The following is a 26834-nucleotide window of genomic DNA, read 5'->3' on the forward strand; positions in this document are numbered from 1 at the left end:
ATTACAAGGTGCCCCTGCTGTCCGAGCTCCCGAATGTTCTTCTGGGAATGGATTCGCTTAAAGCGAGCATGTGAACAACTGATTGAGCCAACGGAGGGTTTGTTTGGTTCAACCCAGCTGGCATTTTATGCTGTCCTATCTGTTTCACAGTGACTTGAAAACAAGGTACAAATCAACAAAATCAAGTAGATTCTATTTTTATTTCCCTGAGTATAAAATCCTGAAACAGTGAATGAGATTGAAATGTGTATTTATCCTTATGATAAAAGGAAAATAGTGAAATATATACTGTGTTTCCCGGAAAATAAGACCTAGCGCATGGAAAGATAAGACATCTCCTGAAAATAAGACCTAGCGCAACTTTGGGAGAAAAAATTAATATAAGACACTGTCTTATTTTCGGGAAAACAGGGTAGATACATCAGGATGACAATAGATGAAGTTTTCTGTTTATAAAACCACTGTCCAACACTACAAAATTAAGAAATGCTGGAATTTTTAGCCGAAACTGGTTTGACTCAGTGGATAGAGAGTTGGACTGCGGACTGAAGGGTCCCGGATTCGATTCCGGTCAGGGGCATGTACCTTGGTTGCGGGCACATCCCCAGTAGGAGTATGCAAGAGGCAGCTGATCGATGTTCTCTCTCATCGATGTTTCTAACTCTCTATCCCTCTCTCTTCCTCTCTGTAAAAAATCAATAAAATATATTTAAAAAAAAAAAAAAAGAAAGAAAAGAACAGAAATGCTGGATTTTTTAAAACAGGGAATCCATAACCTCAGGAGTTGTCTGAGGGCTCCAAGAATAACTAAACTTTAAATATATGCATTCACCTCATTAACAAATGTGTTTTAGTGTCCACTCTGCGCTGGGGACACGACATGAGAGACATAAAACTTTATGACATCATCCCTTCCCTCATAACAATGAAGACCATGTGTCATAGCAGCAAAACAGCTTTGAAGTCAAAGGACAGAGATGTAATTTCCCATTTATTAGTGAAGAAGGATTTTATAGTGAAGATGGCAGTGCCACCAAAGAATAGACAGAAATGATGCCCAGCTGACATATGAACCAGGAGGTCAGGACACATGCCCAGGTTATGGGCTCGAGCCCCAGTGTGGGGCATGCAGGAGACAGCCGAGCCATGACTCTCTCTCATTATTGATGTTTCTGTCTCTCTCTGCCTCTCCCTTCCTCTCTGTAACCAATAAAAATATACGTATTTTAAAAAAAGAATAGATCATCCTAGCCAGTTTGGCTCAGTGGATAGACCTTCGGCCTGCAGACTCAAGGGTCCCGGGTTCGATTCCGGTCAAGGGCATGAACCTTGGTTGCAGGCACATCCCCAGGGGGAGAGGGGGGGCGTGCAGGAGGCAGCTGATCCATGTTTCTTTCTCATCGATATTTCTAACTCTCTATCCCTCTCCCTTCCTCTCTGTAAAAAATCAATAAAATATATACATATATTAAAAAAAAAAAAAAAGGATAGACATGAAATGAGGAAGACCCCAAGAAAAGGATGCGGCATAGAAGCAGAATAGTAAGTAAAACAGGTGGGGTAGATGTAGCTAATATATCTGATCAGGTCACTGGCTAGAAAGGAGGAGGAAGTAAGTGGGGGAAATGCTGTGAGGCCTTTTGCAGAACTTGGGAGCTGAGAGTTCGAACTTACCCTTTAAGATGAAGCCCTGGTGCAATTATCATTTGACAAATCTAACCTCCAATGAGATTGTAAACTTCTTTAAAAGGCATATTTCCCCCACCTAATCATTCTTTAAACTCTTCTGCATCTCTCATCCAAAAGCAAAATGAAAAAAGCACAGCAACCTACATGTGTCAATAGTCAACGTCAAATAAATATCTGGCAAGTGAGTAACCACGATCATTCCCCCATGGGACAATAAGGATGAATCTTGAGGGTGTTATGCTAAGCAAACTAAATTAGAACTGAGGTGGAAACCAGAAATTAGGGAAAAAAAAGTAGCCATCAACCATAATTATCTCAGTTTCTGCACAGTCTGTGCTGTGTAAAACATTTGGGTAGACATCACAGACCAAAGCAGTCAACCATATCATATTTAACTCTTAAGCAGAAATGATTACAAACTTGTTAAAATTCAACTTTCTAAATGCAGAACCCCACCAATCCCATTTTTAAATTCATTATCCGCTGTCAGAGCCTTACGTTTTAAGGAGAGTCTCTTTGGCAGTTTCCAGGTGTCTCATGATGATGGTCTGAAAATTTGACAGCTCTAATGCCTCATGGCGATTGTGAAATTCTTCTGTGTCAATTAAACGTAATTTCCTGTGAGATAAAAATGAATTTCCTGTGAGATAAAAATGAAACACCTCCACAACTCACTACATCTACCCCACCTGTTTTACTTACTATTCTGCTTCTATGCCGCATCCTTTTCTTGGGGTCTTCCTCATTTCATGTCTATCCTTTTTTTTTTTTTTTTTTTTAATATATGTATATTGCTATTTATAGTATTTTGCTATTTTATCCCTTCTAAAAAATATGATATTTCTAAGTTTTATCACTAAAATTTGTGTTTCATAAAATTAAAAATTCAAGTACATGAGACAATATAATTTTAAATATGATTAATATATTTTGCATGTGACTTTCCAACTTTCCCAGCACCCTTTATTGAAGAGGCTTTTCCCCACTCATTAGATGTTTTTGGCTCCTTTATAAAAATGTATTTGCCCGAGTACATGTAGGTTTACTTCTGGACTCTCAATTCTGTTTCATTGGTCTGTGTGTCTGTTTTTCTACCAGTACCCTGCTGTTTTGATTACTGTCACTTTGTAGTAGAAGCTAAAGTCAGGGAGTGTGACACCTCCAGCTTTGTTCTTTTTTCTCAGGATTGCTTTGGCTATTCGGGGTCTTCTGTGGTTCCACTTGTCCCCATACACAAAAATTAACTCAAAATGAATTAAAGACCTAAATATAAGACCTGAAACAACAAAGTAAGTAGAAGATAACATAGGTTCTAAACTTATGGACTTACTATATGTGGTTTACTCATTGATTACCTATTTGTATAATTGTGTTACTCACTGTAGAGGGCTGCCTGGGAAGGCACATGGATATTCTCTCTCTTTTTTTAAAAAAATATATATTTTATTGATTTTTCACAGAGAGGAAGAGAGAGGGATAGAGAGTCAGAAACATCAATGAGAGAGAATCATCAATCAGCTGCCTCCTGCACACCCCCCACTGGGGATGTGCCTGCAACTAAGGTGCATGCCCTTGACTGGAATAGAACCTGGGACCCCCCAAGTCCGCAGGCCGTTGCTCCATCCACTGAGCCAAACAGGTTTCGGCTACATGGACATTCTTTAAATTGTTGTCAGCTGAGCCCTACTCCACTGGCAGAGCCTCCCATTGTGTTAGTTACACCCCCCATAAGAAAGAAGGGGTTGTTATCAGTCCTGACTTCTTACCTGAGATGAAAATCAAGTCTAGCACCAGGAATGAGGGAATGAATAGGACCTGGGCCCACCTAAGCTCCTTTGATCCTGAGTTTTGGTGATACTTCCTGGTATTTGGGGGTATAAAAATAAATGTGCTGCGTGGGTTCAGGGTCTCTGCCTCTCCTTCACAGAGGATGGCATCCCACCTGGCTCCCAGCTTATTTCTATTTCTGCCCACTGTCTCTTTCTTCTTTATTTCTTAATACCCAGCTCCTCCACTTGGGAACCAGACGCGTTCCTTTTCTGTAATGGACTCGGAAAAGAGAGAAACACCTCCACAACTCACTACAGTTTATCTATAGATTCCTTCCCTATTTCCACGTGATTAAGTGATTTCTATATTATTTAAAAGATAGTAACCACTATTAAAAACATCACATTTAATTTTTACTTAAAGGTTAATATAAAACCCTACCTAGTAAACAAAACACATTTAAAATCAATTTATTTATACTCCTTTCACAAGCTAAATTAATCTCTTAGGTCATAAAGCATTCAGTACAGGGCATGGCTGCTGAGAACCAAGATCAACAGTTATTAATACAAATGCTAGAAGCTGGTCAGAAGGGGGCTCTTTGAATATTCCAGGATGAATATCTGCATTTTATTACCTACTGCTGACTCAATGACCTAAAGCACACTCCCCCAACCTGATCATCTTACTGTTTACTAGACATCACCATTGACATGTGTCTGTTTGCATTCCTAAAAGGCAATCCTGTGTTCTAGTAAATAAGACTCAGTGGAACTTGACTACTACTGTTACGCTTTCCCCAGCTTCCCCCATAATTTCCAAATTAATATTTCTTGTCTCCTGTGTCAGTTTGCCCTTCAGCCGCTGGCGGCCAGGAACGATTTCCTCCACGGTTTCCAAGCCTTTGAACCCGAAAGTCACGCTGGCCATGGCTTTTCACACCTGCTGACCCCGAGGCACAGAGCGGGTTAGCGGTGCTGGCGCCCCTGTGCTGAGGTGATGGGTATGCTGGACCACTGGGCGGCAGGGCGTAACGGCTTCATCTGGATGCTTTGAAAACTCAGCCTAACAGCACGTCTGGCAGACAAAGCCTAGCCCTTTATGAACAAGCTGGGTCATTGGCCCACCCAGCCCCGCGCGTTCCGGCAGCTCCACCTGTGAGGCTGAGCGGAAAACACGTGGTGGGGGAGAAAAGGCTCCAGACCCGGTCTCCCTCCCCCCCACACCTCCCCAGTCCAGGGTGCCCTCTCCTCTGCCGTAAGACAGGGCCCATCCGTGTTCTGAGGGGGCTGTTGGGAGGCCTTCCTTAAGAAAAATGACATATATGCATTACTTTTGCACATTTACAAAGACACACTCCCAGTGTGCCCTGGAAGTGGCAGTTGGAGGAAGGGGAGATGATGAAGCTGGAGCTTCTAAAACACGAGGCGAACTGTCCTCAGCCCGGGCCAAGCTCTCCGGCCTCACAGCGCCCACCAGCGCTCCTCCCGCTGGCCTGTCCCCACCAGGAGGTGAGGCCTGGCCCTGTCACCCGGGACCGTCACTCATGCCACTCGCATGGGCAATACGGTCTCGGCAGCGGCCAATGTTCTGTGGGATTTAAAACAGGTCGTGGCACGCCCAGCCGGAGTGGCTCCGTGGTCAGCATTGACCTATGAACCTGGAGGTCAGCGTTCAATTCCTGTCAGGGCACATGCCCACATTCTGGGCTCCATCCCCAATGTGGGGTGTGCTGCAGGCAGCCGATCCATGATTCTGTCTCATCATTGACATTTCTCTCTCTCTCTCCCTCTCCCTTCCTCTCTGAAATCAATAAAAATATTAAAAAGCAAACAAACCATATGGCATGATAATTCAGCCCCTGAACTGTAATTACCCCTTAAAGATTGTGTGAGAGAGGGAAAAAAATGGGAGATATCTGTAATACTATCAACAACAAAAAAATATGTTTTAAAGAAAAGATTGTGTGATATCAGGGTATGGGATGGGGAGGGGAGAACTGGATTAGAGAGAGGGGCAGTGTTTGCTTTTTATTCCATACATTTCTATATTGCTTAACTACTTACATGGCATTTGTGATATTTTTAAGATTTGCCCCAAAGTAAAAAAGAGATGGTTAAGAGGCCATACAAGAGAGAATTTCCATCTCAAACGCAAAGCGCAGCTCAGCCAGGCGGACTCACTTGAAGCTGCTGTGCCACAGGTCCAGCACGGCCAGCATGGTGGGGTTCATGGAGTTCAGATGGTCCCGGATGTAGCTGCTGGCGGCCAGGAACGATTTCCTCCACGGTTTCGGGAGAATTTCCATCCTGAAAATGGAGAAAATGCTACTTCAGCTTCTCTAAGATCAAAGGAAAGTATTTGTATAGCGAATGCGCTTTTTTGAGGGATAATGGCTTAATTATAATTAAAAATACGATGCATCCCTCGTGGTAATAATAGTGCATGTCATGCTCTTTATGATTTATTACAATCTCAGGACCATAACGCATATGAAATTAGATTTGAATGTTTATCAGGTAAAGTGTTTTTTCTCTCAACATTTTGTCCTATTGAGTCCAAAAATAAATTACAATGATCAAACAGAAACATATTATGATATAGATAGATAGATAGATAGATGTACATCTTAAAAGATTTTCTTAAACAGGACACAAAACATTTAACTTTTCCTTTATTTTTAAAACATTGCAAGGATATAATCCTTCCTCGTATGGAAACGCCCTTGAAACTCACCTCCGTTAAAGTGTGAAGAGCATCTACAAAGTCGGACACTAATATTCTCACTTAAAGCCACTTCCTCTGAGAGGCCTGAGACCTGCATAACCATCTTTTCCATATTGAAGATGGACCACCTTCATCTTTCAGGGCATGTGTAAACATTTACGTTTTATGCTTATAATTTTTTACCCACACCGATTTTAAACACCCAGTCTTGTTTTGTTATGCAGTAATTTAATCCAGGTTTTTAGTTATGGCCACAGCACCTTTACAAGGGCGACTTTTGTCCATCTCCAGGAGAAAAGCTGTTCTCCATGCAAGATTTTCTGGAAATGGTTGCAAGACTTTTTATTTTTGTCATCATAGGAAACCATTTGGGAAACTTTCAACCAATATAAAAGAGAAGAAGTTAAACTGAATTGGTTACCTAATTATATCAGCATAAATTCTAGTCTTCAAACTAAGGAATTTATTCCTAAATGGTAATTATCTTAGGGAAAATGTATTACAAGTGAATTTTCTCATTATGAGTTCCATATTTTAATCCATGTAACATTAAAATATGTTCTATGTATACACATTTCCTGCCACCTTCCCAATGTGGTTTGGGTCATTCAAATTGCCATCAAACTTTTATATCCCTACCAGAGGCCTGGTCCATGAAACTTGTGCCCTCCCACAGTCCGGGAGCCCTTGGGGAGCGGGCCAAAGCCGTCAGTCAGACATCCTTAGTGCTGCCGTGGAGGCAGGAGAAGCTCCCACCACCGCTGCTGCTCCCGCATCCGGCTGTGAGCCTGGCTTCTGGCTGAGCGGCACTCCCCCTGTGGAAGCACACTGACCACCAGGGGGCAGCTCCTGCATTGAGCATCTGCCCCCTGGTGGTCAGTGTGCATCATAGTGACTGGTCATTCCACCGTCAGGTCGAAACAACATCCCCCGAGGGGGTCCTGGATTGAGAGAGGGTGCAGGCCAGGCCAAGGGACCCCACTGGTGCACAATCAGGCCCGGGGAGGGATGCAGGAGGTTGGCCAGATGGGGAGGGACTGCTGGAGAGCTCCAGGGCATGTCTAGAATGTCTTGCTTAGTTCGGATCAGCCACAACCAGCAGCAATCTAACCTACTGGTCAGAGTGTCTGCCCCCTGGTGGTTAGTGCATGTCATAGCGAGTGGTTGAGCAGCCTTAGCATATAATTAGCATATTACACTTTGATTGGTTGAACAGATAACTGGACGACCACACACTTTGCATATTAGTCTTTTATTATATAGGATTATATCTGCAGTCTGTGCTGGGAGCTGTGTATGTACAAAGGTTTGATTCAGATTCTTCCACTGGGCACTTATGTTTTAACCACCTAGTCCTCCAACTGACCACATGTCTATTTGTCTAACCACCTATCCACCAATTTGTAAAGTAACGTGTTAGAGCTTAAATACATAAGTAAGCAAAAACAGTGGCCAGTTGTATATATGACACGCATCAATTATAAACATATATATAAGAAAATAGTACCAGTGTATAAAGAGTTACAAATACACAGGAATGGTCACATAATCAATATTTGCAGATAAACTTGATTGCTTACTCAGCACGATGGGGTGGAAGTTCCTCTGGCTTTTTATCATCTTTGTCTCTAGGATCTTTTAAAACAAAATCAACTGGAAGAAAACAGAAAAGTTCTGGTCAATGGTTCAGTAGTCAGCACTTTTTAAATGGTTTTGATGATTAGTCAGTCTTAGACTGTATTTGTCCATACTGCAAGTCAACAAACTTTTTATGTAAAGGACCCGATTGTAAGTATTTTCAACTTTGTGAGCCATAAGGTCTCCATCACAGCAACTCAACTCTGTTCTCATAGGTCAAAAACAGTCATAGGAAATGTGCAAAGGATTGTATGTAGCTGTGTTCCAATAAAACTTTACTGACAAAAACAGACAGTAGTCTAGACTGAGCCTGTGAGCTGTAGATTGCCAACCCTTAATCCATAGCAACAATTTTGTCATTAATCACATTCTACTTTAAGTATCAGTAATATTCATGTTAATTAAATAAGTATCATTTTGTAATCTTCTTCAGTTCTGTTCTTTGTTGAGGGGATATATTCATACAGACAAAAAAGATCATGTTTTTTTAAAAAAAAAAATGTTTGCCACACTTTTCTAATAAAACTTAGCTACGATCTTAAGCAATGTAACAGCAATGTAAGAAACAGCATTAATAAATGTAAGAAACAGTTACAAGTATAGATATTAACTTTTAAGTTAAAAAACTATCTTTAATGAGACATGCATGCTGGCTCACCGATGGACTTTTTTACACTGAGAAGATAATCTTCCCTCATTTCATCGGAGAGCGTGAGTATGCTGTCGGTGAGCACTTTGAGATGCTGGGGGACCAAATGCAACACGTTATCCAGCCAAGAGTCTTCCATCGGGGCGATGTGGTCCGTATCAATCCCGTGGTGAATATAATAGTAATACCTCTGCATAAAGGAGCAGAAGAAATGTAGATGGATTTAGTGCTACAATAAAAGAAGTGTGTTTCAGACATAAAACCACTGAGTAAAATGAAAGTTTGAGGAAAACCAACTAACTTGTAATAAACAAGTATTTTGCACAACACATGTAGGCATGGCTTGAGATTACCTAAGTTTAAAAAAATATGCATGATGTTGCATGAACTTTAAAGCTTTTATCTTAGTTCAGAATTCACCTACAAACCATCAAGTGGTATCACTAAACACATGACATACTGAACAAAGACCATGCAGAAATCGAGTTCAGTGTTGTATTAGTAGGTGAAACATTGGTGTTTTGTTTTTATTACCTATGTTCAGAAGTAGATCTTAAAAGTTGCAAGTGGCATAGCTATCCCTAAACAGTCATCTCAGAAATGTAATATGACAGGGCTTAGAAAATTTCCAATTGACCTGTTCATATTCCACACTGTAATTTTACAGCTGCGATTAAATATGTGCATAAAGTCTTCATTTTAAGTCATGATAGTATTTCTCTAGCAATGGCCATTTAGCTTCGATATATTTTCATTAGTTTTTAAAATGTGTCAGGAAAATATTTTCAAATTTGCAGTGTTAAAGTCTTGGATAGTTCTATCTTCTAAAATTCTGTATTTGACATACTCGAAGTTACCATTTTCAAAGTAAGTTAGTAGTCTTTGTAAAATGTAAATTATGTAATTAAGATGATTTCTCATGGAAGAATAAAGACATGTAAAGCTGTACAGGACGAGGCCAGCTTTCATCAAAGGGAGCAGGTAACTCGGGACCCTCTGATTGCTGTCCTGGTGACCAGGGACAGAGTCATTTCCTCCGGGAGCCCTCGGAGTGAGCTGATGGGGCTCCCGGCTCACTCCTCCTTCAACAGGGCTCCACAGGGAGGAGCACAGCTCAACCCCCAAAACCGGCACTCATCTGCTTGTGCTTCTGTTACTCCCAGTCAGGCAGAGGGAAGAAAGCCGTTACCAGGATGTCTTTCTCTATGGCAGAGGTGGCCATTTTGGGAAAGCCACTTTCGTCAGGAACAGGCAGGTCTGAGACAGCATCCTGTTGCCTAAAACAATGATAAACACGCCCCTTAAATATCTGTAGGAAACAGCTGCTTTTATATAAATAGATAGAAAAAGAACAGGACTGTCTTCTGTTAAATTGTAAGAAAAAACGAATTGTTTAACATTTTATAAACAGTGTACATGTTTGTTTGGCACCATATTCCTCCCAGGATACTTGCTCCTCGTTCAGAGAGAGACAGTTGGACTGGAAGTGACCTGTAAGATCTAATTCAGAGGCCACAGGCCGCTCTGTGGGCTCTCCTCATTCTTCACCATTACTCAGAGGTCAAGCTCTCTCTTTTCTGAAATGTTGTAGGACATGCTTGCATTATTCCTAAATTATATATTTTTCTTTTTAAAAAATATATTTTTATTGATTTCAGAGAGGAAGGAAGAGGGAGGGAGAGATAAAAACATCATTGATTAGCTGCCTCCTGCACACCCCCCACTGGGGATCGAGCCCACAACTCGGGATGTGCCCTTGACCAGAATCAACTGGGACCCTTTAGTCTGCAGGCCGACGCTCTATCCACCAAGCCAAACCGTCTAGAGCATGTTTCTTTATAACATTTGAACTTAAAAGAACCCAGATGGAAAAGACTTTCAACGCGGTTTTGTAGAAGACACAGACATTCTTCAAAAGACCATTTCTGATTTCTAGGGACATGCAAGTTAACAATGCATGACATAGAAGCTCGCATGCTCTTTTGTATTTATTGCTGACTAAGTGTCCACATAATAGAATGATGTTCTAGCCATAATTCAATTCAAAATCTATACAAGATATGAGCCACATTGTGTGACTCCCCTGGGGCTCCACTGTGTGGAAAGGCATAGTTCACATCTTCGAGAAAATTCCCTTGTTCCGGGACAGCTTCAGCCTCTCTCTCCTCGAATGCATCACGCTCTGGATCCCAGCTTCATCCGGGGTGGTTACAGGTCAGTGATGCTGGGTAACAAAATATCCCTTCCCACTAACTGTCACGTGTACCTTCCTGAAGTTGGGGAAAATAATACAGGCCCAAAAATTACGGTAAATATTTTCCAATCTAATGTTTTCCAAATGTTCAGGGCGGGGAATTACTATTCTGTTTTAATTCTATAGCCAGCTAAGTAATTAACTCAAGGTAAGAGCAAAATAAAAATCTTCACGGAGATGAAAGGCTGCTGTTTCCTCCCCATGGACCTTCATGGAGAGAAGCACCAAGGCCGAAGAGGGTGAAGGGGGTAGAAGGTGATGGAAGGAGACTTGACTTTGGGTGGTGCGCACACTATTCAATATACGGACGGTGAGTTCTAGCACTGCACGCCCGAAACCTGTATCACTTCATCAATCAACGTCACCCCAATGGATTCAATAGGGATGAAGAACTATGAAGGAAGAAGCTTTAGCAAAAATTTTTAAAAAATGGAATATGAACCCAGAAGGGAAGAGTGCAGTGCCTAGGCAGCTTTCTAAGAAATCAGAAACTGTGTAGTACATCTAAGGAAGTGTTCACTGAAAACAAGAGTGGAGAACTGGCAGCACTAAACAGCAGTCACATGGAAAACGCAAAGGATGATGAGCGGTAACTTACAGCATTGCAGGGTCTGTCTGTGCCACACAGTTGGGTGGGTGGGGAGGGGAGGGGAGGAGAGAAATAAAATGAATTCTAAACTTTAAAAAATAAATCACAATATGTAGTTTTAGGTGGCAGGATAATCACTTAAAGTACAAAAATGTATTCGTTGGCCTTTAAGTCAATAGGAATAAAGGGAGAACATTCAATTCTACAGAATGCAGGAAAAAAAGAAAAGAAAAAAGCAGCAGCAGTAACACACAGTGAATTAAAAACAGATTGGTAGAAGCTAAGCCACATCTGTAAGGCATACCAATAGCTAGACACTGTGAATGGCATCAAACGTGCTACTGAGGTACAGAAACTCTGAGATTACGTTTCCCTAAGTCCACCCGTGTCCTGTTTATAAAAGGCGTGACTACAAAATGACAAAGCGGCTAAGAGACCTCCGTTTCTGACAGCACGGTAGCGCGGGTAACCCGAAACACCTCCAAGCACCGTTCTCTCAGTGTTGGATAATGTGTCACAAAGGAAATACTCGGGAGGAGGAAGGATGGAATGGCAAAGCTAAGCAACCGGCCAACACCTGGGGGGTGGCTGCCCTGTGGGCGCGGGGCCTTGGACTTGAACGCCCAGGTGCAGCAGGAGATAACTGGGTGGGCCGGACGGGGGATGGGGAACCTCAGTGGGTTCCAGCCTCAATCATGAACCCCGGCACGGGACAGGGGTCCAGAGAGATCACCCGCCTTGGCCAGGGCAGCAGGTGAAGAAAACGCTGCTTCTGAGGTGTTCTAACCAGAGGCCTGCCCCCCTTTCCTGCCCCCTCCCCGCATGGTTCTGAGTGCTGACTTGACTGTCTGAGAGACCCCAAAGGGCTGCATCGAGGGCAGTGTCCGAGGGAGTCAAACTGCTAAGATCCTAGTGGCGCCTCCAAACGCAGACCCCAGAGCCCCCTCCAGAGGAACGTGCCACAGCCAGCGTCACAGAACGCCCCCCGAGCTCCCCCTCTGGAAGCAAAGGGCGCCCACTGTCCGCCCTTCAAGAGGGGCATCCAGCCACCACAGGGCCACGGGGTCTGGGCAGGCCACTTCCTGCCACGTGTCCGCACGCTGGCCTGTCCCAGGAACAGCGGGATGCACACCCTGAGTCACGATGAAAGGAGGAAAGAGGGGTGAGCGCCTGGAGGAAGCTGCAGGGAAGCGGCCGAGAGAGGAGCTCCTGGCACCCCATGCAGCATCGAACCCAGGCCCGCCAAGCCGGCCAGCTCCTCTGCTCCCTCCACCCAGCCCTTCCTTCCCACACCAGGACACCGAGGGACAGGCGTCTCCCCCTGACCTGAGCCGGTGAGGTGGGGAAGAGATCGCCCCAAACCCTGACCTGTTTGGCTCCGTGGATAGAGCGTCGGCCTGCGGACTGAAAGGTCCCGGGTTCGATTCCGGTCAAGGGCATGTACCTTGGTTGCGGGCACATCCCCAGTAGGGGGTGTGCAGGAGGCAGCTGGTCGATGTTTCTCTCTCTTCCATGTTCCACACTCTCTATCCCTCTCCCTTCCTCTCTGTAAAAAATTCAATAAAATATATTTAAGAAAAGAAAGAAAGAAAAGACCTCCCCAAGGTGAGGGAGAACCATGGACGGGCTGCCTCCTGCGGGCCCCACGCCGGGATTGAGCCCCTCCACCCAGGCCCGTGCCCTGACCGGGAGCCTAACCGGGACCTCCTGCTCACAGGGGGTGCCCAGCCTTATACTTTTGGGTGAGAAGTCCCCAGGGCCCTGCAGAGGGTGCCCGCTGGCCGGCGCGCAGCCCTCACATGATGACGTTGACCAGCGTGCTGCGGAAGGTCTCCCGCTCCTTGTGCGGGAACTTGGCCTTGGCTTTGGAGGTGGACGGCCCCGGGCGGCTGTCATCGATCTGGTCCAGCAGGGTGCCCTTTCTCCCGAAGTGTTCCATGTAATCGGCTGAACGTTTAGAAAGCGGCAGTTAGTCGTCGGGAAAGGAAGTGGGGACGTTCGGTGATTAGAGCAAAGATGTCCAAGTGCCTTTCAAGGAAGAAATGCACGCTTGGGGTTCTCCAGCCACCAGAAGCAGGATTAGCGTTTCCTTCACATCGGGAAGCTAGCTGCTCTTGTTTTGTGTCATCAGAACAAAAGCCACGGGCTATTTCGAGATTATTCAATTCATTGACTTTATACCTTGAATAAAATGCTAACAAACTCAATTTTTCAATTGCATGTCCATTGGACCTTCTTAAAGGGGAAAAAAAAAATTAAAATGATGATAAAAACAGAATGCAAAACTATTGCAGAAAACTTAAAGATCCACGATGAAAAACAATGTTAATATTCAATGTAATCAGCCCGGTGAGTCAAAACAAGAGCAGATACCAGAATGCCTAATCTGGAAATAATGTTTACAGCTCCTTGAAACCCCCTCCCGGAAGAAAGGTCAGAGTCTTTGACGCAGAGGCAAATCCTGACGGCAGGAAGTCAAAGCTGTATGATAAACACCTCAATTCCTAAAATATCAGCTTCTGTAACATTTGCAACGGCCTAAACCAGCTCACAACGGGAATCAATCACTCTCCGAAGGAAAACATTTGCGGTAAATTTGTCTACTTGATTTAAAGGTTATTTCAATCCTGCAATTTCACCACTCCATTAGCTAAATGTCAGGTGCCTTTTTCTCCGGAAACTTCCCCCCGATCCGGTGTGACTGCCGTGGACGCCCTTACCGTAGGTCTGCTCGTTCTTCACCCCGAACGGCTCTGGGACCTGCTCGTCCTGCTTGACGCTCAGGTGGAAGGACGGGGCGGCCTCCTGCCACTGTGGCTTCGTGCTCCCCTGCAAGGTGACAGCGACAGCAGCAGTGACACTTCTCCCGTGAAACACGGGCCTAAGCACTCAACAGCAACCTGACCACACACACACACACACACACACACACACAGAGAGACACACACACAGACACACACACAGAGACACACACACACACACACACACAAAGAGGGGCCGCCTTAGCTCCCAGGAGGGTGAGGTCTGTCATGAAAATCACTCTGGGTTTTAACTGCGGCCAGAAAATTGTATCCAGGTCCAAACCTCACCATGAACAGAAAATGCTTTTTCTAAATAAATAAATAAATAAATAGACTTTAAAAATACCTTAAAATACGACTTCCCTTAAAGCACATAAAATTCAAAGAATGCTGGGGGAAATGTAATATATACAGTCAAATATGAACATAAAACCAGGTTTATATCAGCCAACAAAAGTATTTTAGACTATTATATGCCCCTGACAAAAAAAAAACTCAGCCACTGGATATTAAGTAAGGAATTTAAATTAAATTTACATTTCTAAACCTCTATACTAACAAGACACAACAAACTAAAAGCGATTTTTTTCCCCCATTTTAAAATGTGTTAAATCTTAAAGAGAAAATAAAATGTCTCTTCCATTTCAGGTCTTGCCTTCTAAACTAGGAAGTTTAAGACAGATTTTGCAGAACTAGAGAAAACATACCACAGCTCAGCTCCACGGAACTTGGCATGCTAACCAGATTGTCAATAAGAGCATGTTTTCTATTGAAATGTGTATTTTGAAATATTCAATATAATTTCATCTCAGAATATCAATTCATGTTTCCAAGTTAAAAAAATCTTTCCTTCTCAATTATTAGGAATCTCTTCTACACACAAATTCAATTGTATAGTTTGGTTTCAGCTGTTAAAATGGTTTAAAATGGTGCTTTGGTTGAACCTTGAAGACCGTGCTGAGTAAAATAAGCCAGAAGGAAAAGGCAGATATGACAGGATCCCACTTACATGAGGACCGAGAGGGGTCACATTCACCGAGACAGAGGGGCCGGGGGCCACTAGGCACTGGGGACAGAGGAGGGGGAGGGTCATTCCGGGGGACGGCTGGGTGTGGGAAGATGGGGAGTTACAGAGCGCGGTGGTGTGACGGCTGCACAGCCATGTGAATATTCTGAATGCCGGGACTGCAGTTCACTCTGAAAGGTGGTAGGTTTTATGTGTGTGCGTTTCATCACAATTCTAAAGCAGCAGGGTGGCATCGACCCACCACTGAAGTGCCACTTCCAGGAGGCACAAGAGCATAACCCGATGGCATTGAACTCCACGTGGTTACAAGATAGTAAAACCACTCAGTCAAGTCCATTGGCACCTCCCAGACAAATCGGTCTACAGAGGCCTCTTCCGCAGGCAGTGACAGTCCACAGCCCAAGAGGAGGAGGAGGAGTGCACTGCCTGCCGAAGCCATATCTCAAGGCTCCTCACATCACCTCTGCTCCCACTCACCCTCACACTCACCCTCACACTCACACTTACAATTACACTCATGCTCACTCTCACCCTCATGCTCACACTCATGCTCACATTCAGTTACACTCATGCTCACACTCATGCTCACATTCACAATTACATTCACACTCACCTTATGCTCACACTCACAATTATGCTCATGATCATGATCACGCTCACGCTCACATTCACACTCACAATTACACTCACAATTACACTCATGCTCACGCTCACACTCACACTCACACTCATACTCACACTCACACTCACGTTCACACTCACGCTCACACTCATGTTCACACTCACGCTCACACTCACGCTCACACTTGGCAGCTGAGGCTCTGAGCCACGCGATACCTCGGGTCACAGAGCCGTGATGACCCAGCGGCACGGGGCCTCTCCTGACCCCACACCAATGTGCTATGTGCGTGCCCCGTTCAGGAGCTCTCTTGCCGGGACAGTCAATGCTCTGTGCAGAAGGGGGGAACCACTTTTTATAGCCACTTCACTAAGGTGGTCATTTTTTCTGGCCGAGCATTTCTCCACCAGAAAACAAGTGGAGCACAGGATTCAAACCAGGAGTCTCCTTCCCATGAGTTTCGAAGCCAGCGCTTTGAAAAGGGCCCCCTCCCGGGAGAGCTGCGGGACCTACCGTGGCCAGCTGCGGCAGAACCCTGGCCGGGAGCTTGCCTCTGCCTTTGTCCTTGTCTTTGTCTTTGCTGGCTGACTTCTCCTGCATGGGAGAGATGGTGGGACTTTACTGTCGGTGCTGATATGGACTCACTCAACCGATTTTTCAGCCGTCTACTATTACGGAAAGCACAAACTACCTAAAGCAGTGAGATCTACTGTGTTACTCTTTACATTCTCAAAGTCTGCCTTGGGATTGCTCTCTGTGCCACAAGGAGAGAAGCAAACGGGCAGGTGCCAGCGATGCCAGCCAGAGAGCTTCACAGCGGTGAAGCCCTTCACCCGCCCCTGCCTTCGGGGACCCTCTGCCCCCCACGCCGGCCCAGCACCAAGGGCCACTCTTGTCCCACTCGCCCCAAATGGCCTCCTTCCCAGCGGCCAGCTCCTCGCTAACACGCCCTCGGCTGCCTGCGCATTTTGGCCACGAGTGCTGCTTGTGGGGAAAGTGCTGCTGGGCCTGGTGCGTGAGGAGGGTCCCCTAGGACAGTGGTCGGCAAACTGCAGCTCACGAGCCACATGCGGCTCTTTGGCCCCTCGAGTTTTTAGCAAAGGCCAGCTGAGGAGGACCCTAATTAAGTTAATAACAATGTACCTACCGATATAGTTTAAGTTTTAAAAATTTGCTCTCAAAAGACATTTCAATCGTTGTGCTGTTGATATTTGGCTCCGTTGACTAATGAGTTTGCCGACCACCGGGCTAGGAAGCCCCTCTGTGAGGCCTGCTCTTTGCCCATTGCCGAGATGCTGCCTCTCAGCTCCCACGCGGCCTCTCTTGCCCTCCTTTGTGATTCCTGAGCGGGACCTGCAACCCTTCTCAGCAGCGCTTCTCCTCTGCCCGCCAGCGGCCTGTCCTGCGGGGTGCAGGGCGGGGGTGGGGGGGTGGGGGGGGGAGGTGAGGGGGGGAGTAGGGGATATGTGAGAGGGAGGACCTGGCCTCCTGGGCCCCTTGCCTTCTCTCCCCTCTCCCGGGAAGTGGCTGCGAGCAGTTAGCATCCTTGCCTGTCCCTCCGGCCTCGGGCTGTGGTGACCAGGGCACCGATGTGTCTGTGAAAGGGCAGGGCCTCCCTAAAGCCGCCTCAGGAGCGGGCCACGCAGGGCATGGGCCTCAGTGACCGTCGGGCAAAGCAGTGTGGAGGAAAGCACGATGGCCGGTCAGCATAAAGCGGACATTGCTTTAAAAGCCACCTCCTGGTGTCATTGAGAAGGAAGGCGATGCAGCCAGATGGCATTCTGGCTGAGTGTGGCTGTTCCCGGTTAACTGGAGTCCATGTTTCTACGCTGTGCCCTGAGGTGGCCATTCGGCACCGCAGTCTCAGGAGGGCACGTGCGGGCCTCGCCACCCCTCACCCAGCTGCTGCGGGCTGAGGGCTGAGGGGGACCTGCAGGAGGCAGATGTGTGGGGGTACAGGAGGCAGGTGTGTGGGTGCAGAAGGCAGATGTGTGTTGGTGCAGGAGGCAGGTGTGTGGGTGCAGGAGGCAGGTGTGTGTGGGTGCAGGAGGCAGGTGTGTGTGTGTGCAGGAGGCAGGTGTGTGGGTGCAGGAGGCAGGTGTGTGTGGGTGCAAGAGGCAGGGGTGTGTGGGTGCAGGAGGCAGGTGTGTGTGGGTTCAGGGGGCAGGTGTGTGCAGGAGGCAGATGTGTGGGGGTAAGGGGGACCCACAGGAGGCAGGTGTGTGTGGGTGCAGGAGGCAGGTGTGTGTGGTGCTAGAAGCAGGTGTGTGTGGATGCAGGAGGCAGGTGTGTGGGGGTGAGGGGGACCCACAGGAGGCAGGTGTGTGTGGGTGCAGGAGGCAGGTGTGCGGGGGTGCAGGAGGCAGGTGTGTGTGGGTGCAGGAGGCAGGTATGTGTGGGTGCAGGAGGCAGGGGTGCAGGGGTGAGGGGGACCCAGAGGAGGCAGGTGTGTGGGGGTACAGGAGGCTAGGGTCCATAAGAGGGCATGCACCTTTGTCGTGGCTCTGAATAAGAGGCCTCATTGGAGTCCCCTGTGTCCTGCCAGGCCCGAGAGCCTGTGCCCTCAGTGTCTGTGACCCCCTCAGGCCTCTGCTAGGTCCACTCTCCCCCAGGGAAGCCTCCCCTCTGAGAACCCTGTCGCACATGCAGCTGCACATGTGCCCTGTGCCCCCCGCCTTCCCGCCCGGCCTCCCCTCCGACTGCTGACATGGCCCCGGTCAGTCTGCTCCCGGTCGTTGGGGAGCCTCAGCTTCACCCAGAAAAGGCCTTTTGCTTCCCACCAGGGTGTCTCCAAAGCCAAGGGTGGCAGGGCGGCCCAGGCCACACAGATGAGCTGCCAGAGGGGGGCGGGGAGCTGCCATCTCTGAGCAACCCTCCCCTGTAGGTGCCCCCCCCCCCAACCCGTGTGGATGAGAGCTGATGGGCAGGTGCTACCCGGTCACCGTCACGTGGGCATTCCAGAAAGTACTCTGAGCTCCTCAGAGGCCACGGCAGGGCCAGGCCAGCTGCCTGGGGTGACCACCAACCTGGCAACACCCCGGGACCGGCTGCTCTTCTTCCTGGGGTCACTCCCCCCAGCCTGGGCCCTGCTTCCGGCCCCCCACCCCCCAAGCAGAGTACTCACAGTCCTTCCCCGACCACCTTCCATCCCAATCGCCGTGACCTGCCCGTCCCCTGCCCTCTCTCCTGCTCCAGGAAGGAGCCCCTGGGAAGGGTGCCCCGAGGCTGCGAGGGGCACCACCGAACTGGGGTTCAAGGTCAGGGATGACCTTCAGCAGCGTGAGGCCTGCAATGAAGGTCACTCTAGTCTTAACCACTATGGGGAACTTCCACTCAAGTACAAACCTTCACATTCAAATGAAAAATTTTTATTCACTGGGTTATTTTTTAAATATTTTAAAAATATGATTTATCTTAAAAGACATAAAACCCAAAGGATATGGAAGGGAAATTGCTAGATACGGTTAAATATGAACACGGTATAAGGTTTAAATCAGCCGACGAAAACGTTAGATAATTATATGCCTCATTGGCTAGAAAAGAGGATTCATCTCAGCCACTGAATATTTCACTCAGTGAGTAAATTTAAATTTAGATGACATTTCTACGCCTATATCCTAGTAGCATTAAAAAAACTAAGTGACTTTTTTACAGTTTTAAAATGTGTTAAGTTTTTAAAGAGAAACAGTCTGTCCTATTTCAGGCCTTTGCCTTTTTTAAAAAATTAAAAATGTTATTTTTTATTGATTTCAGAGAGGAAGAGAAAGATGGAAACATCAATGATGAGAATGATCAGCCATTAGGTCTTTGCCTTTTAAGCTAGTAAACTTAAAATAGATCTTTGCTGAAATAATAAAAAGGATTATATAAACTTTATTTTATAAAATGTGGTTTATAAATCTTGGCAGTATCAATACAAACAGGTTCACAATTAAAACACATACTTTGACCTTGAGGGACATTCACCTGAAAATTTCTCAGTCAAGATTTTTTAAGCTGAAATGCTTAGAAATAGTTTCTGCAGGAAGCTAGGCGGATTCCATATTATAGCTCATTCCGAGCTTTTAAAATATGTTGCAAAACAAATTGCATTGAACTTCCACTTAAACTCAACTTCCAGAACCCACAAGCGTGTGGCTCAATGGAATGAAACTCAACATAATTATGAAACAGTAAATTTTATTGCAGTCGAACCTTCCTTTTCCAGCACTTTATCAACTGGAAGTGCTTAATGATCGTCTCCACAAGACAACAATAATTCAAAGTCAAAATAATGAGAAGGCTGTACCCCAGCATTTTAATGCTGGAAGAGATCATCAAGTCCTCACCTGTCCTTCTCAAACCAGAAACGAGGGCTCAGAGAGCCCAGTGGCTCCCCAACAATCACAGAGCCATTCGTGACAAAACTGCACCCCAACATTTTCCTGACTCCAACATTGCTCCTGTAGACCGTCTTCAGAATTCGCTTATTCAGGAAACTCAAATGTTCTGTACGTACTAGGACATTGTACTTATACTTCACTTATTAAGATTATTATTTTTCCCTAAGATACGTACTTCATAGATGTTCTCTATCAGAAAAAAATATTTGCCAGTTTGACAACTAGTACACAGCATTATTCTAAAAGCAAGACAGTGTGGTGAAAATTGGTAAATTACCGTAAATGACAGTGGCAAAAATCTCACTGGTGTCTTGGATTTTTCTTTGCTGGCTGGTTTGTCCTGCATGAAAAATATAAAAACAAAACTGTTCACTCTGTTCATGCTAAAAAATTGATTAACTCCAATGAAATTCTACAGCATCTAATATAAAGTAAAAAACGTATCACCCAAAATATTCTAAAACATACTTTACAGATAGTAGGACATTGTGTACAGAAAATCACAAGGAATCCATCGGAAATATTAGCACTAATGAATGAGTTCAGCAAGGCTACAGGACATAAGATCAAGACACAAAAATTATTTGTATTTACAACGGCATTGAAAAGGATAAAATGCTTAGGAATACATGAAACAAAAGACTTGTACAATGACAGCTATAAAATATTACCGAGAGGAACTTAAAAAGACCTTAATAAATTAAAAGTTATCCCTTGTACATGGATTGGAAGACTAATATGAAGATGCAATAGTTCTCCCATAATCTACACATTCAACACACTCCCTATCAAAATCCAAACGACTTTTTTTTTTTTTTAATTAACAGGTTGATCATAAAGTTCACATGAGAAGGAAAGAAACCCAGAATAGCCAAGCAATCTTGGAAAAGGAGAACAAATTTGGCAGAATAAACACTTCCACATTCACCACTTAACGCAAAGCTGCCGTAATTAAGACAGCCTAAGAATAAACGCATAGATCAAAGGAATAGGATTGGGAGCTCAGACACACACACACACACACACACACACACACATTTATGGGCAACGGATTTTGACAAGGGTGCCAAGATGATGCTGTAGGGAGTTGGCCATGTCTTCTGAGACTTTATCTGAACCTAAGGAGCATCCAGAGTTGACTCAGCCCCAACTCCCTTCTCCTCTTAACTCTTCCCCCCAAGGATCCCCACAGCATTCAAGCTAACGCACTCTCGAATGGCTGTGAGTGACCTTTGTACCTTTTAGAATAAGTTTTAGAGCCCACGCCTTTCCCGTCTTTGCAGTAGATGATACTATACGGCAGGAATCCACCGAGGTAAGAAGCAGCCCTGTTGAGCATGGCGTTTTGACTTCCATAACAGATCACATGAATTGATTGTGCTTGGCCACTGGGAAAATTTCTTGCAGCTCATCATCAAATCCGTGACTCTGCCCTCCTGGGTGGTCCTGGCGAGGGTGTCATAAGCCTCTCTCCCGCCGGCACAATATTGAGAGAGGGTTCGAAAAGAGGCGCTAGGAGGAAGGGCATTTCCTTCCCAGGCACAGTGCTTTCCTCCTGGCTTCCGGTGTGGCTTCCCGCACTCAGCATCCTTGCTGGTGTGCACCGCTGCACCCATGGTGTGTGACTGACCCAGTGGTAGGTACCCTCCAGCAGGTGTCACTGTTATCCACCAGGGCCGCTTTCCAGCAAGTCCCCCTGGCACCATGGTTGGCAAACTGCGGCTCTCGAGCCACATGCGGCTCTTTGGCCCCTTGAGTGTGGCTCTTCCACAAAAAATACCATGGCTTGGGCGAGTCTACTTTGAAGAAGTGGCTTTAGAAGAAGTTTAACTTTTTAAAATCTGGCTCTCAAAAGATATTTCAACTGTTGTCCGGTTGATATTTGGCTCTGTGGACTAATGAGTTTGCCGACCACTGCCCTAGTATCACAGGGAATCCCCTTTCAAACTTTTCCGCAGGCAAGCAGGTGGTTCTATTCCCTCTCACGTCAATACTTACGTCATTGGTTTTCATCGCTATTATAACATTGCTCTACTCTAGGTATATAATGCCCTTTACCCATTCCATTCTCTTGTCAGGTTTCTCCATTATAAAAGATGGTTCAATAAATGTCATTTGGCATACACACATAATCACTGCATCACCCCCCCTACACACACAGCGTGTGAGTACATATGCATATGATAAAAATGCGGGTGTGCGTATCTGTTTTTTGCTTTTATGTAATCCCATTAGCATCTTTGTCTACCTGGAAACAAACTGTAGCATCTTGTCTAAATTATTGTACTATGATTTCACAATAGCTCTTGAAATCTAGAAGGCAATTCTCTCTCTTCACTATTCTAAAAAAAATTATGCATAATTTTGACCTTTAGTCTACTGTGTGAATTTTATTGCCTGGAAGTTTTTGGAATTTTAATAGAAACATATTGACTTTCTAGAAGAATTTGAAGAAAACTGACATTATAATAGTGTTGACTCTTATCCTGCATGAGTACATTTCTTTATTTACTCAGATCCTAATGTGTATCCTTCAAGAACATTTTATAACAGTCTTCATGAGTGCCTTACACCTCTTTTGTTAGACTTATTCTAGCAAATATTTTGGATGGAAAATGCATTATAGAATCCAAACAACTGACTTAAAAACTTTTAACCCCAATGGGTTTTTGATGCATTATGTATTTTATTTACTTTACTTATTAAATTTGTCTTTACTGTTAAAAGTATTGCCGGTGTCCCCCCTCTTTCCCCACTGACCCCTTCCAGCCTGTACCTGCCCTTCCCCACCCTCCACCCCTCACCCCCCAGGCCTTCACCACCAGATTGTGTCCATGGGTTATGCATAGATGCGTGTAAATTCTTTGCTTAATCTTTTCCCACCCACCCTCGCCTTCCCCCTGAGATTCAGCAGTCTGTCCCATGTGTCGGTGTCCCTGGGCCTATAAATGGGGAAAGGCCTCTGAAGGCCGCATCTACTTGTAATAATGTCTGCTGTGTTTCTCGTTTGCCGCAATCACACCTGCACGTCTTTCTTCCTGCTCTGTGACTGGTGGGGCTGAATGCCATGTTTGGGCATCAGATGGGTTCCAGTCCCCTGGCATCTGGCAGAGGAACTAAGCAATGAGAGGCACCAGGAGGAGAGAGAGAGAGAGAGAGAGAGAGAGAGAGAGAGAGAGAGAGAGAGAGAATTCAGGCTGTTTCTCTCCTAGAATTCCCAGGTCCCCATCTTTCTGACGGTGGCTGAACTCCTCCAGGGCTCAGCCTCTCCTCTCCCAGGGAGCCCCCAGCCCTCAGTCACGAGAGCAGCGTGCATTTTCTTAGACCGGTGAATGCCAGGAGTGGCAATGGCTCGCTGTTGCCATGAATCCGTAAGTGCCTCCTCCTTCTAGCTGGATCCTTCCTTGACCTGCCCACCTCTCAGCAAGTGTCTTCTTACAGGTTTTCTTCAGGTCAGTCCTTTTGAGAATGCATCTTTCCTGTTTGGTCCCAACTGACATGGGTTTACATTACCAAAATCAAACCAGCTACAGAACCCAGGTGCTCCTTCAGTAGTCTGGTTTTGCATTTAATTTTATATTTTTTGCTTATTTTGAACTATTGGCCTATATGAAGGGACGTTGTAAACCTCGTATAATCCAGATTTGACCACTCTCATCAAATGACCAGAATTTGCCTTCAACTGAAACCCAAAAGGCCCTATTTTAGAACTCATTTAAAAAAAATAAAGTGAGGCCAAAACCGGTTTGGCTCAATGGATAGAGTGTCGGTTTGGGAACTGAAAGGTCCTGGGTTCGATTCTGGTCAAGGGCATGTACCTTGGTTGCAGGCACATCCCCAGTAGGGGGTGTACAAGAGGCAGCTGATCGATGACTCTCTCTCATCGATGTTTCTAACTATCTCTCTCCCTTCCTCTCTGTAAAAAATCAATAAAATATATATTTTTTAAAATAATAATAATAAAAAACGCCGAGACCGGTTTGGCTCAATGGATAGAGCGTCGGCTTGGGGACTGAAGGGTCCCAGGTTCGATTCCGGTCAAGGGCATGTACCTTGGTTGCGGGCATGTCCCCAGTGGGGGGTATGCAAGAGGCAGCTGATCGATGACTCTCTCTCATCGATGTTTCTAGCTCTCTATCTCTCTCCCTTCCTCTCTGTACAAAATCAATAAAATATATTTTAATAATAATAATAATAATAATAATAATAAATGAAGTGAGCAGGTGTGACAGACATCTTTATTTTAAATACCTCAGAACTCGGACTGTTATTTCTGAGAAACGCCACATCACGCTCAACCTCCACTCGTGAGATGGATATGCTCAGATGTCCGGCAGCAAATACGAACCAGCACCTGCGTACCTCCTCCAGCCCGATGAACACGTCAGTGACCGCCACACAAAATGGCATTTCCAAAGCTGAACCCGCTCCATCTGCTTTTAGGTTAAAATACAAAAACCTCCATTCTTTCTAAAGGACAACTACACTCAAAATTAGCATAAATGAGAGCATCCAGAGTTATAACATGACAGATCAACCAAAGCAGTGAGAGAGTGCCCTCTACTGTTTGAGAACAGCATCCTGAGGACAGAAGGAACCCTCCATGGCTCAGGCCCATTCTTTCAAGATCCCACCACCTCTGAAGGTAATGTAGGTCTTTTTGGGAGGTGGGAACCACGGGTCTAGCATCTTATTTGACCTTCGCCACCACTTACAAAGGAGGAGAGGTTGTTCTGATGTCCCCTCTGCAGAGCAGGCTCAGAAGGATGAGAGGATTTGCCTGAAGTTGCACAGCTGGGAAGGAGCTTGGATTCTAAGCCAGAGTCCAAACCCACTCCAATCTCTGGGTTGTGGTTTAAACTGTGCTGCTCCTAGTGTGGTTGTGCTCACGTAAGAGCATTCAAACTTTTGACGAACTTTTGTGAGTTTATTGGAGCCAAACTACGGACAAATGCCAGGAAGCAGAATTTCAACGGATTGGGATAACGCACTGGAGAATGACATGTGTAAAACAAGGCACAAAACTGCCCATCCAAAGAGGAGACGTGGGTAAGATACATGAAGTCCATGGGTGATGGGTGAGGGAGGCGGGAGAGAGCAAAGGGCAGGGGAACCTCTGGGATTGGATAGAGTAAAATGACAGACACACACTCCTCTTACTTAGGCGGTGCAGGACAGTTCACAGTCAGCCCTTAGCTCAATAACAAGGAGGGGTGTGTGGTCTCCACAGAGGGGGCCTGTGCCCTGAGGGCTTTGGGAAATGGAAAATGACTTGGACCTTCCAACCTTATGTTATGGTAGATGCAAAAAGACAATAGACAGGCTCAGCTATGGTAAGGAGTGAACTTTGATTGGGAATATATTGACCTATGACATGACTACCCACCATAAGTACATTTTAGTTAAAATGTGTGTGTGTGTGTGTGTGTGTGTGTGTGTGTGTGTGTGTTATATTTTACTGGTTTCAGAGAGGAAGGGAGAGGGAGAGACAGAAACATCAGTGATGAGAGAGAAGAATCATTGATCAGCTGCCTCCTGCATGCCCCACACTGGGAACTGAGCCTGCAGCCTGGGCAGGGGCGCTGACGGGGAACTGAACCGTGACCTCCTGGTTCATGGGCAGAGTCGCCACCACTGAGCCACTCCACGGGGCAGTTTGAAGTCGTTTTAATGCCAGACCATCCTCTGTGGTTAGAGGCTCTGCGTTTGCAAGCCCCCACCACCACCACCACCACCTCCCCCAGCTTGCCAGTCATCATGGGGCCCCTTGGCACCCCAGTTGTGATGACAACATCCCCGTCAGGGGGCGCACTGGGCCTCCTACCACCTCCTGGGTGAGGGGCTGCCCCCGCGGGCACACAGGGGGGCAAAGGGCCCGCTTTCACCAGCCTGAACGGCGGGGGCCGCCTCTCTCTCACCTGCTCGCGGCTCATGGCTGCAGGACGCGGGGGGGCACCAGGGGCCCCCGATCGGACCGCTGCCCGGCGCCGGGGCCCTCAGATAAGAAGGGAGACTCCCCTAGAGAGGGGCCTTTGTCTCCGTTCTCAGCGCAGCGCCGCCGGCTGCTTAGCGTCCCCGGCAGCTTGGTTGCTAAGCAACAGGCAGCTGGTTCCACTTCCGGTGCCTGTGGCTCCCTGGAGCGCCCCCGCCCCCGGAAGCTGGCTGGGGACTCGCCTGGGAGACTCATTAACATGCAAATGGCCCTGAAATCCCGGAGCGCAGAGGGGGGTGGCTCAGAGAGGGTGTGGAACTAGAACAGGAGAAAACCTGGCATTAAAATAACAACATTTAAGAATGGAGAAAACGGGGGAGGAGGGGAGGGGGGGGGGGTTGCAGAGGGTGGCCAGAGGTCCCTGGGAGCTGAGGACAGTGAGCCCTTCTTTACCCCAGAGGGTAGGCTTTAAGCAAAGCGATGCACAATGAAATCAATGCTATACCCTGGGCCAATTGAAGTTCCTACAGCTTATTTCTGGTCGCAAAAACACCACCAAACGTCTACATTACAACCTCACCTACTTCTGATATTAGACATTGAAATACATGCGAGTTATACGTACACGTAAGAAAGATGCGTGCAAACACGTAAGATAATGACCTTCCAACCCACTTATTCCATCTCAGCATCTCCGGTGGCTGGAGCAGCTCGGGCACCAGGGGACACAGGATGGACACCCATCCACTGTGGAGTG

General features: G+C 46.2%; 1 protein-coding gene across 1 annotated transcript in view; it reads right to left on the reverse strand.

Annotated features, from left to right (window-relative positions):
- The window catches only part of DNAH7 (dynein axonemal heavy chain 7), a 159998-nt gene extending 133783 nt beyond the window's left edge, over nucleotides 1-26215 (reverse strand). The window contains exons 1-10 of the mRNA XM_084892142.1: nucleotides 26064-26215; nucleotides 20423-20485; nucleotides 16277-16357; nucleotides 14037-14145; nucleotides 13116-13263; nucleotides 9663-9750; nucleotides 8483-8663; nucleotides 7767-7839; nucleotides 5643-5768; nucleotides 2188-2307 (exon numbers count right to left, since the gene is read on the reverse strand). Of these exons, the coding sequence (XP_084748268.1) occupies nucleotides 2188-2307; nucleotides 5643-5768; nucleotides 7767-7839; nucleotides 8483-8663; nucleotides 9663-9750; nucleotides 13116-13263; nucleotides 14037-14145; nucleotides 16277-16357; nucleotides 20423-20485; nucleotides 26064-26078 (1004 nt within the window). The 5' untranslated portion in view covers nucleotides 26079-26215. The remainder of the gene's footprint in view (nucleotides 1-2187; nucleotides 2308-5642; nucleotides 5769-7766; nucleotides 7840-8482; nucleotides 8664-9662; nucleotides 9751-13115; nucleotides 13264-14036; nucleotides 14146-16276; nucleotides 16358-20422; nucleotides 20486-26063) is intronic.
- Between the last annotated feature and the right edge of the window lie 619 nt (nucleotides 26216-26834).

Source organism: Pipistrellus hanaki, assembly GCF_964339955.1.
Source record: "Pipistrellus hanaki genome assembly, chromosome: 8".
Lineage (NCBI taxonomy): Eukaryota > Metazoa > Chordata > Mammalia > Chiroptera > Vespertilionidae > Pipistrellus > Pipistrellus hanaki.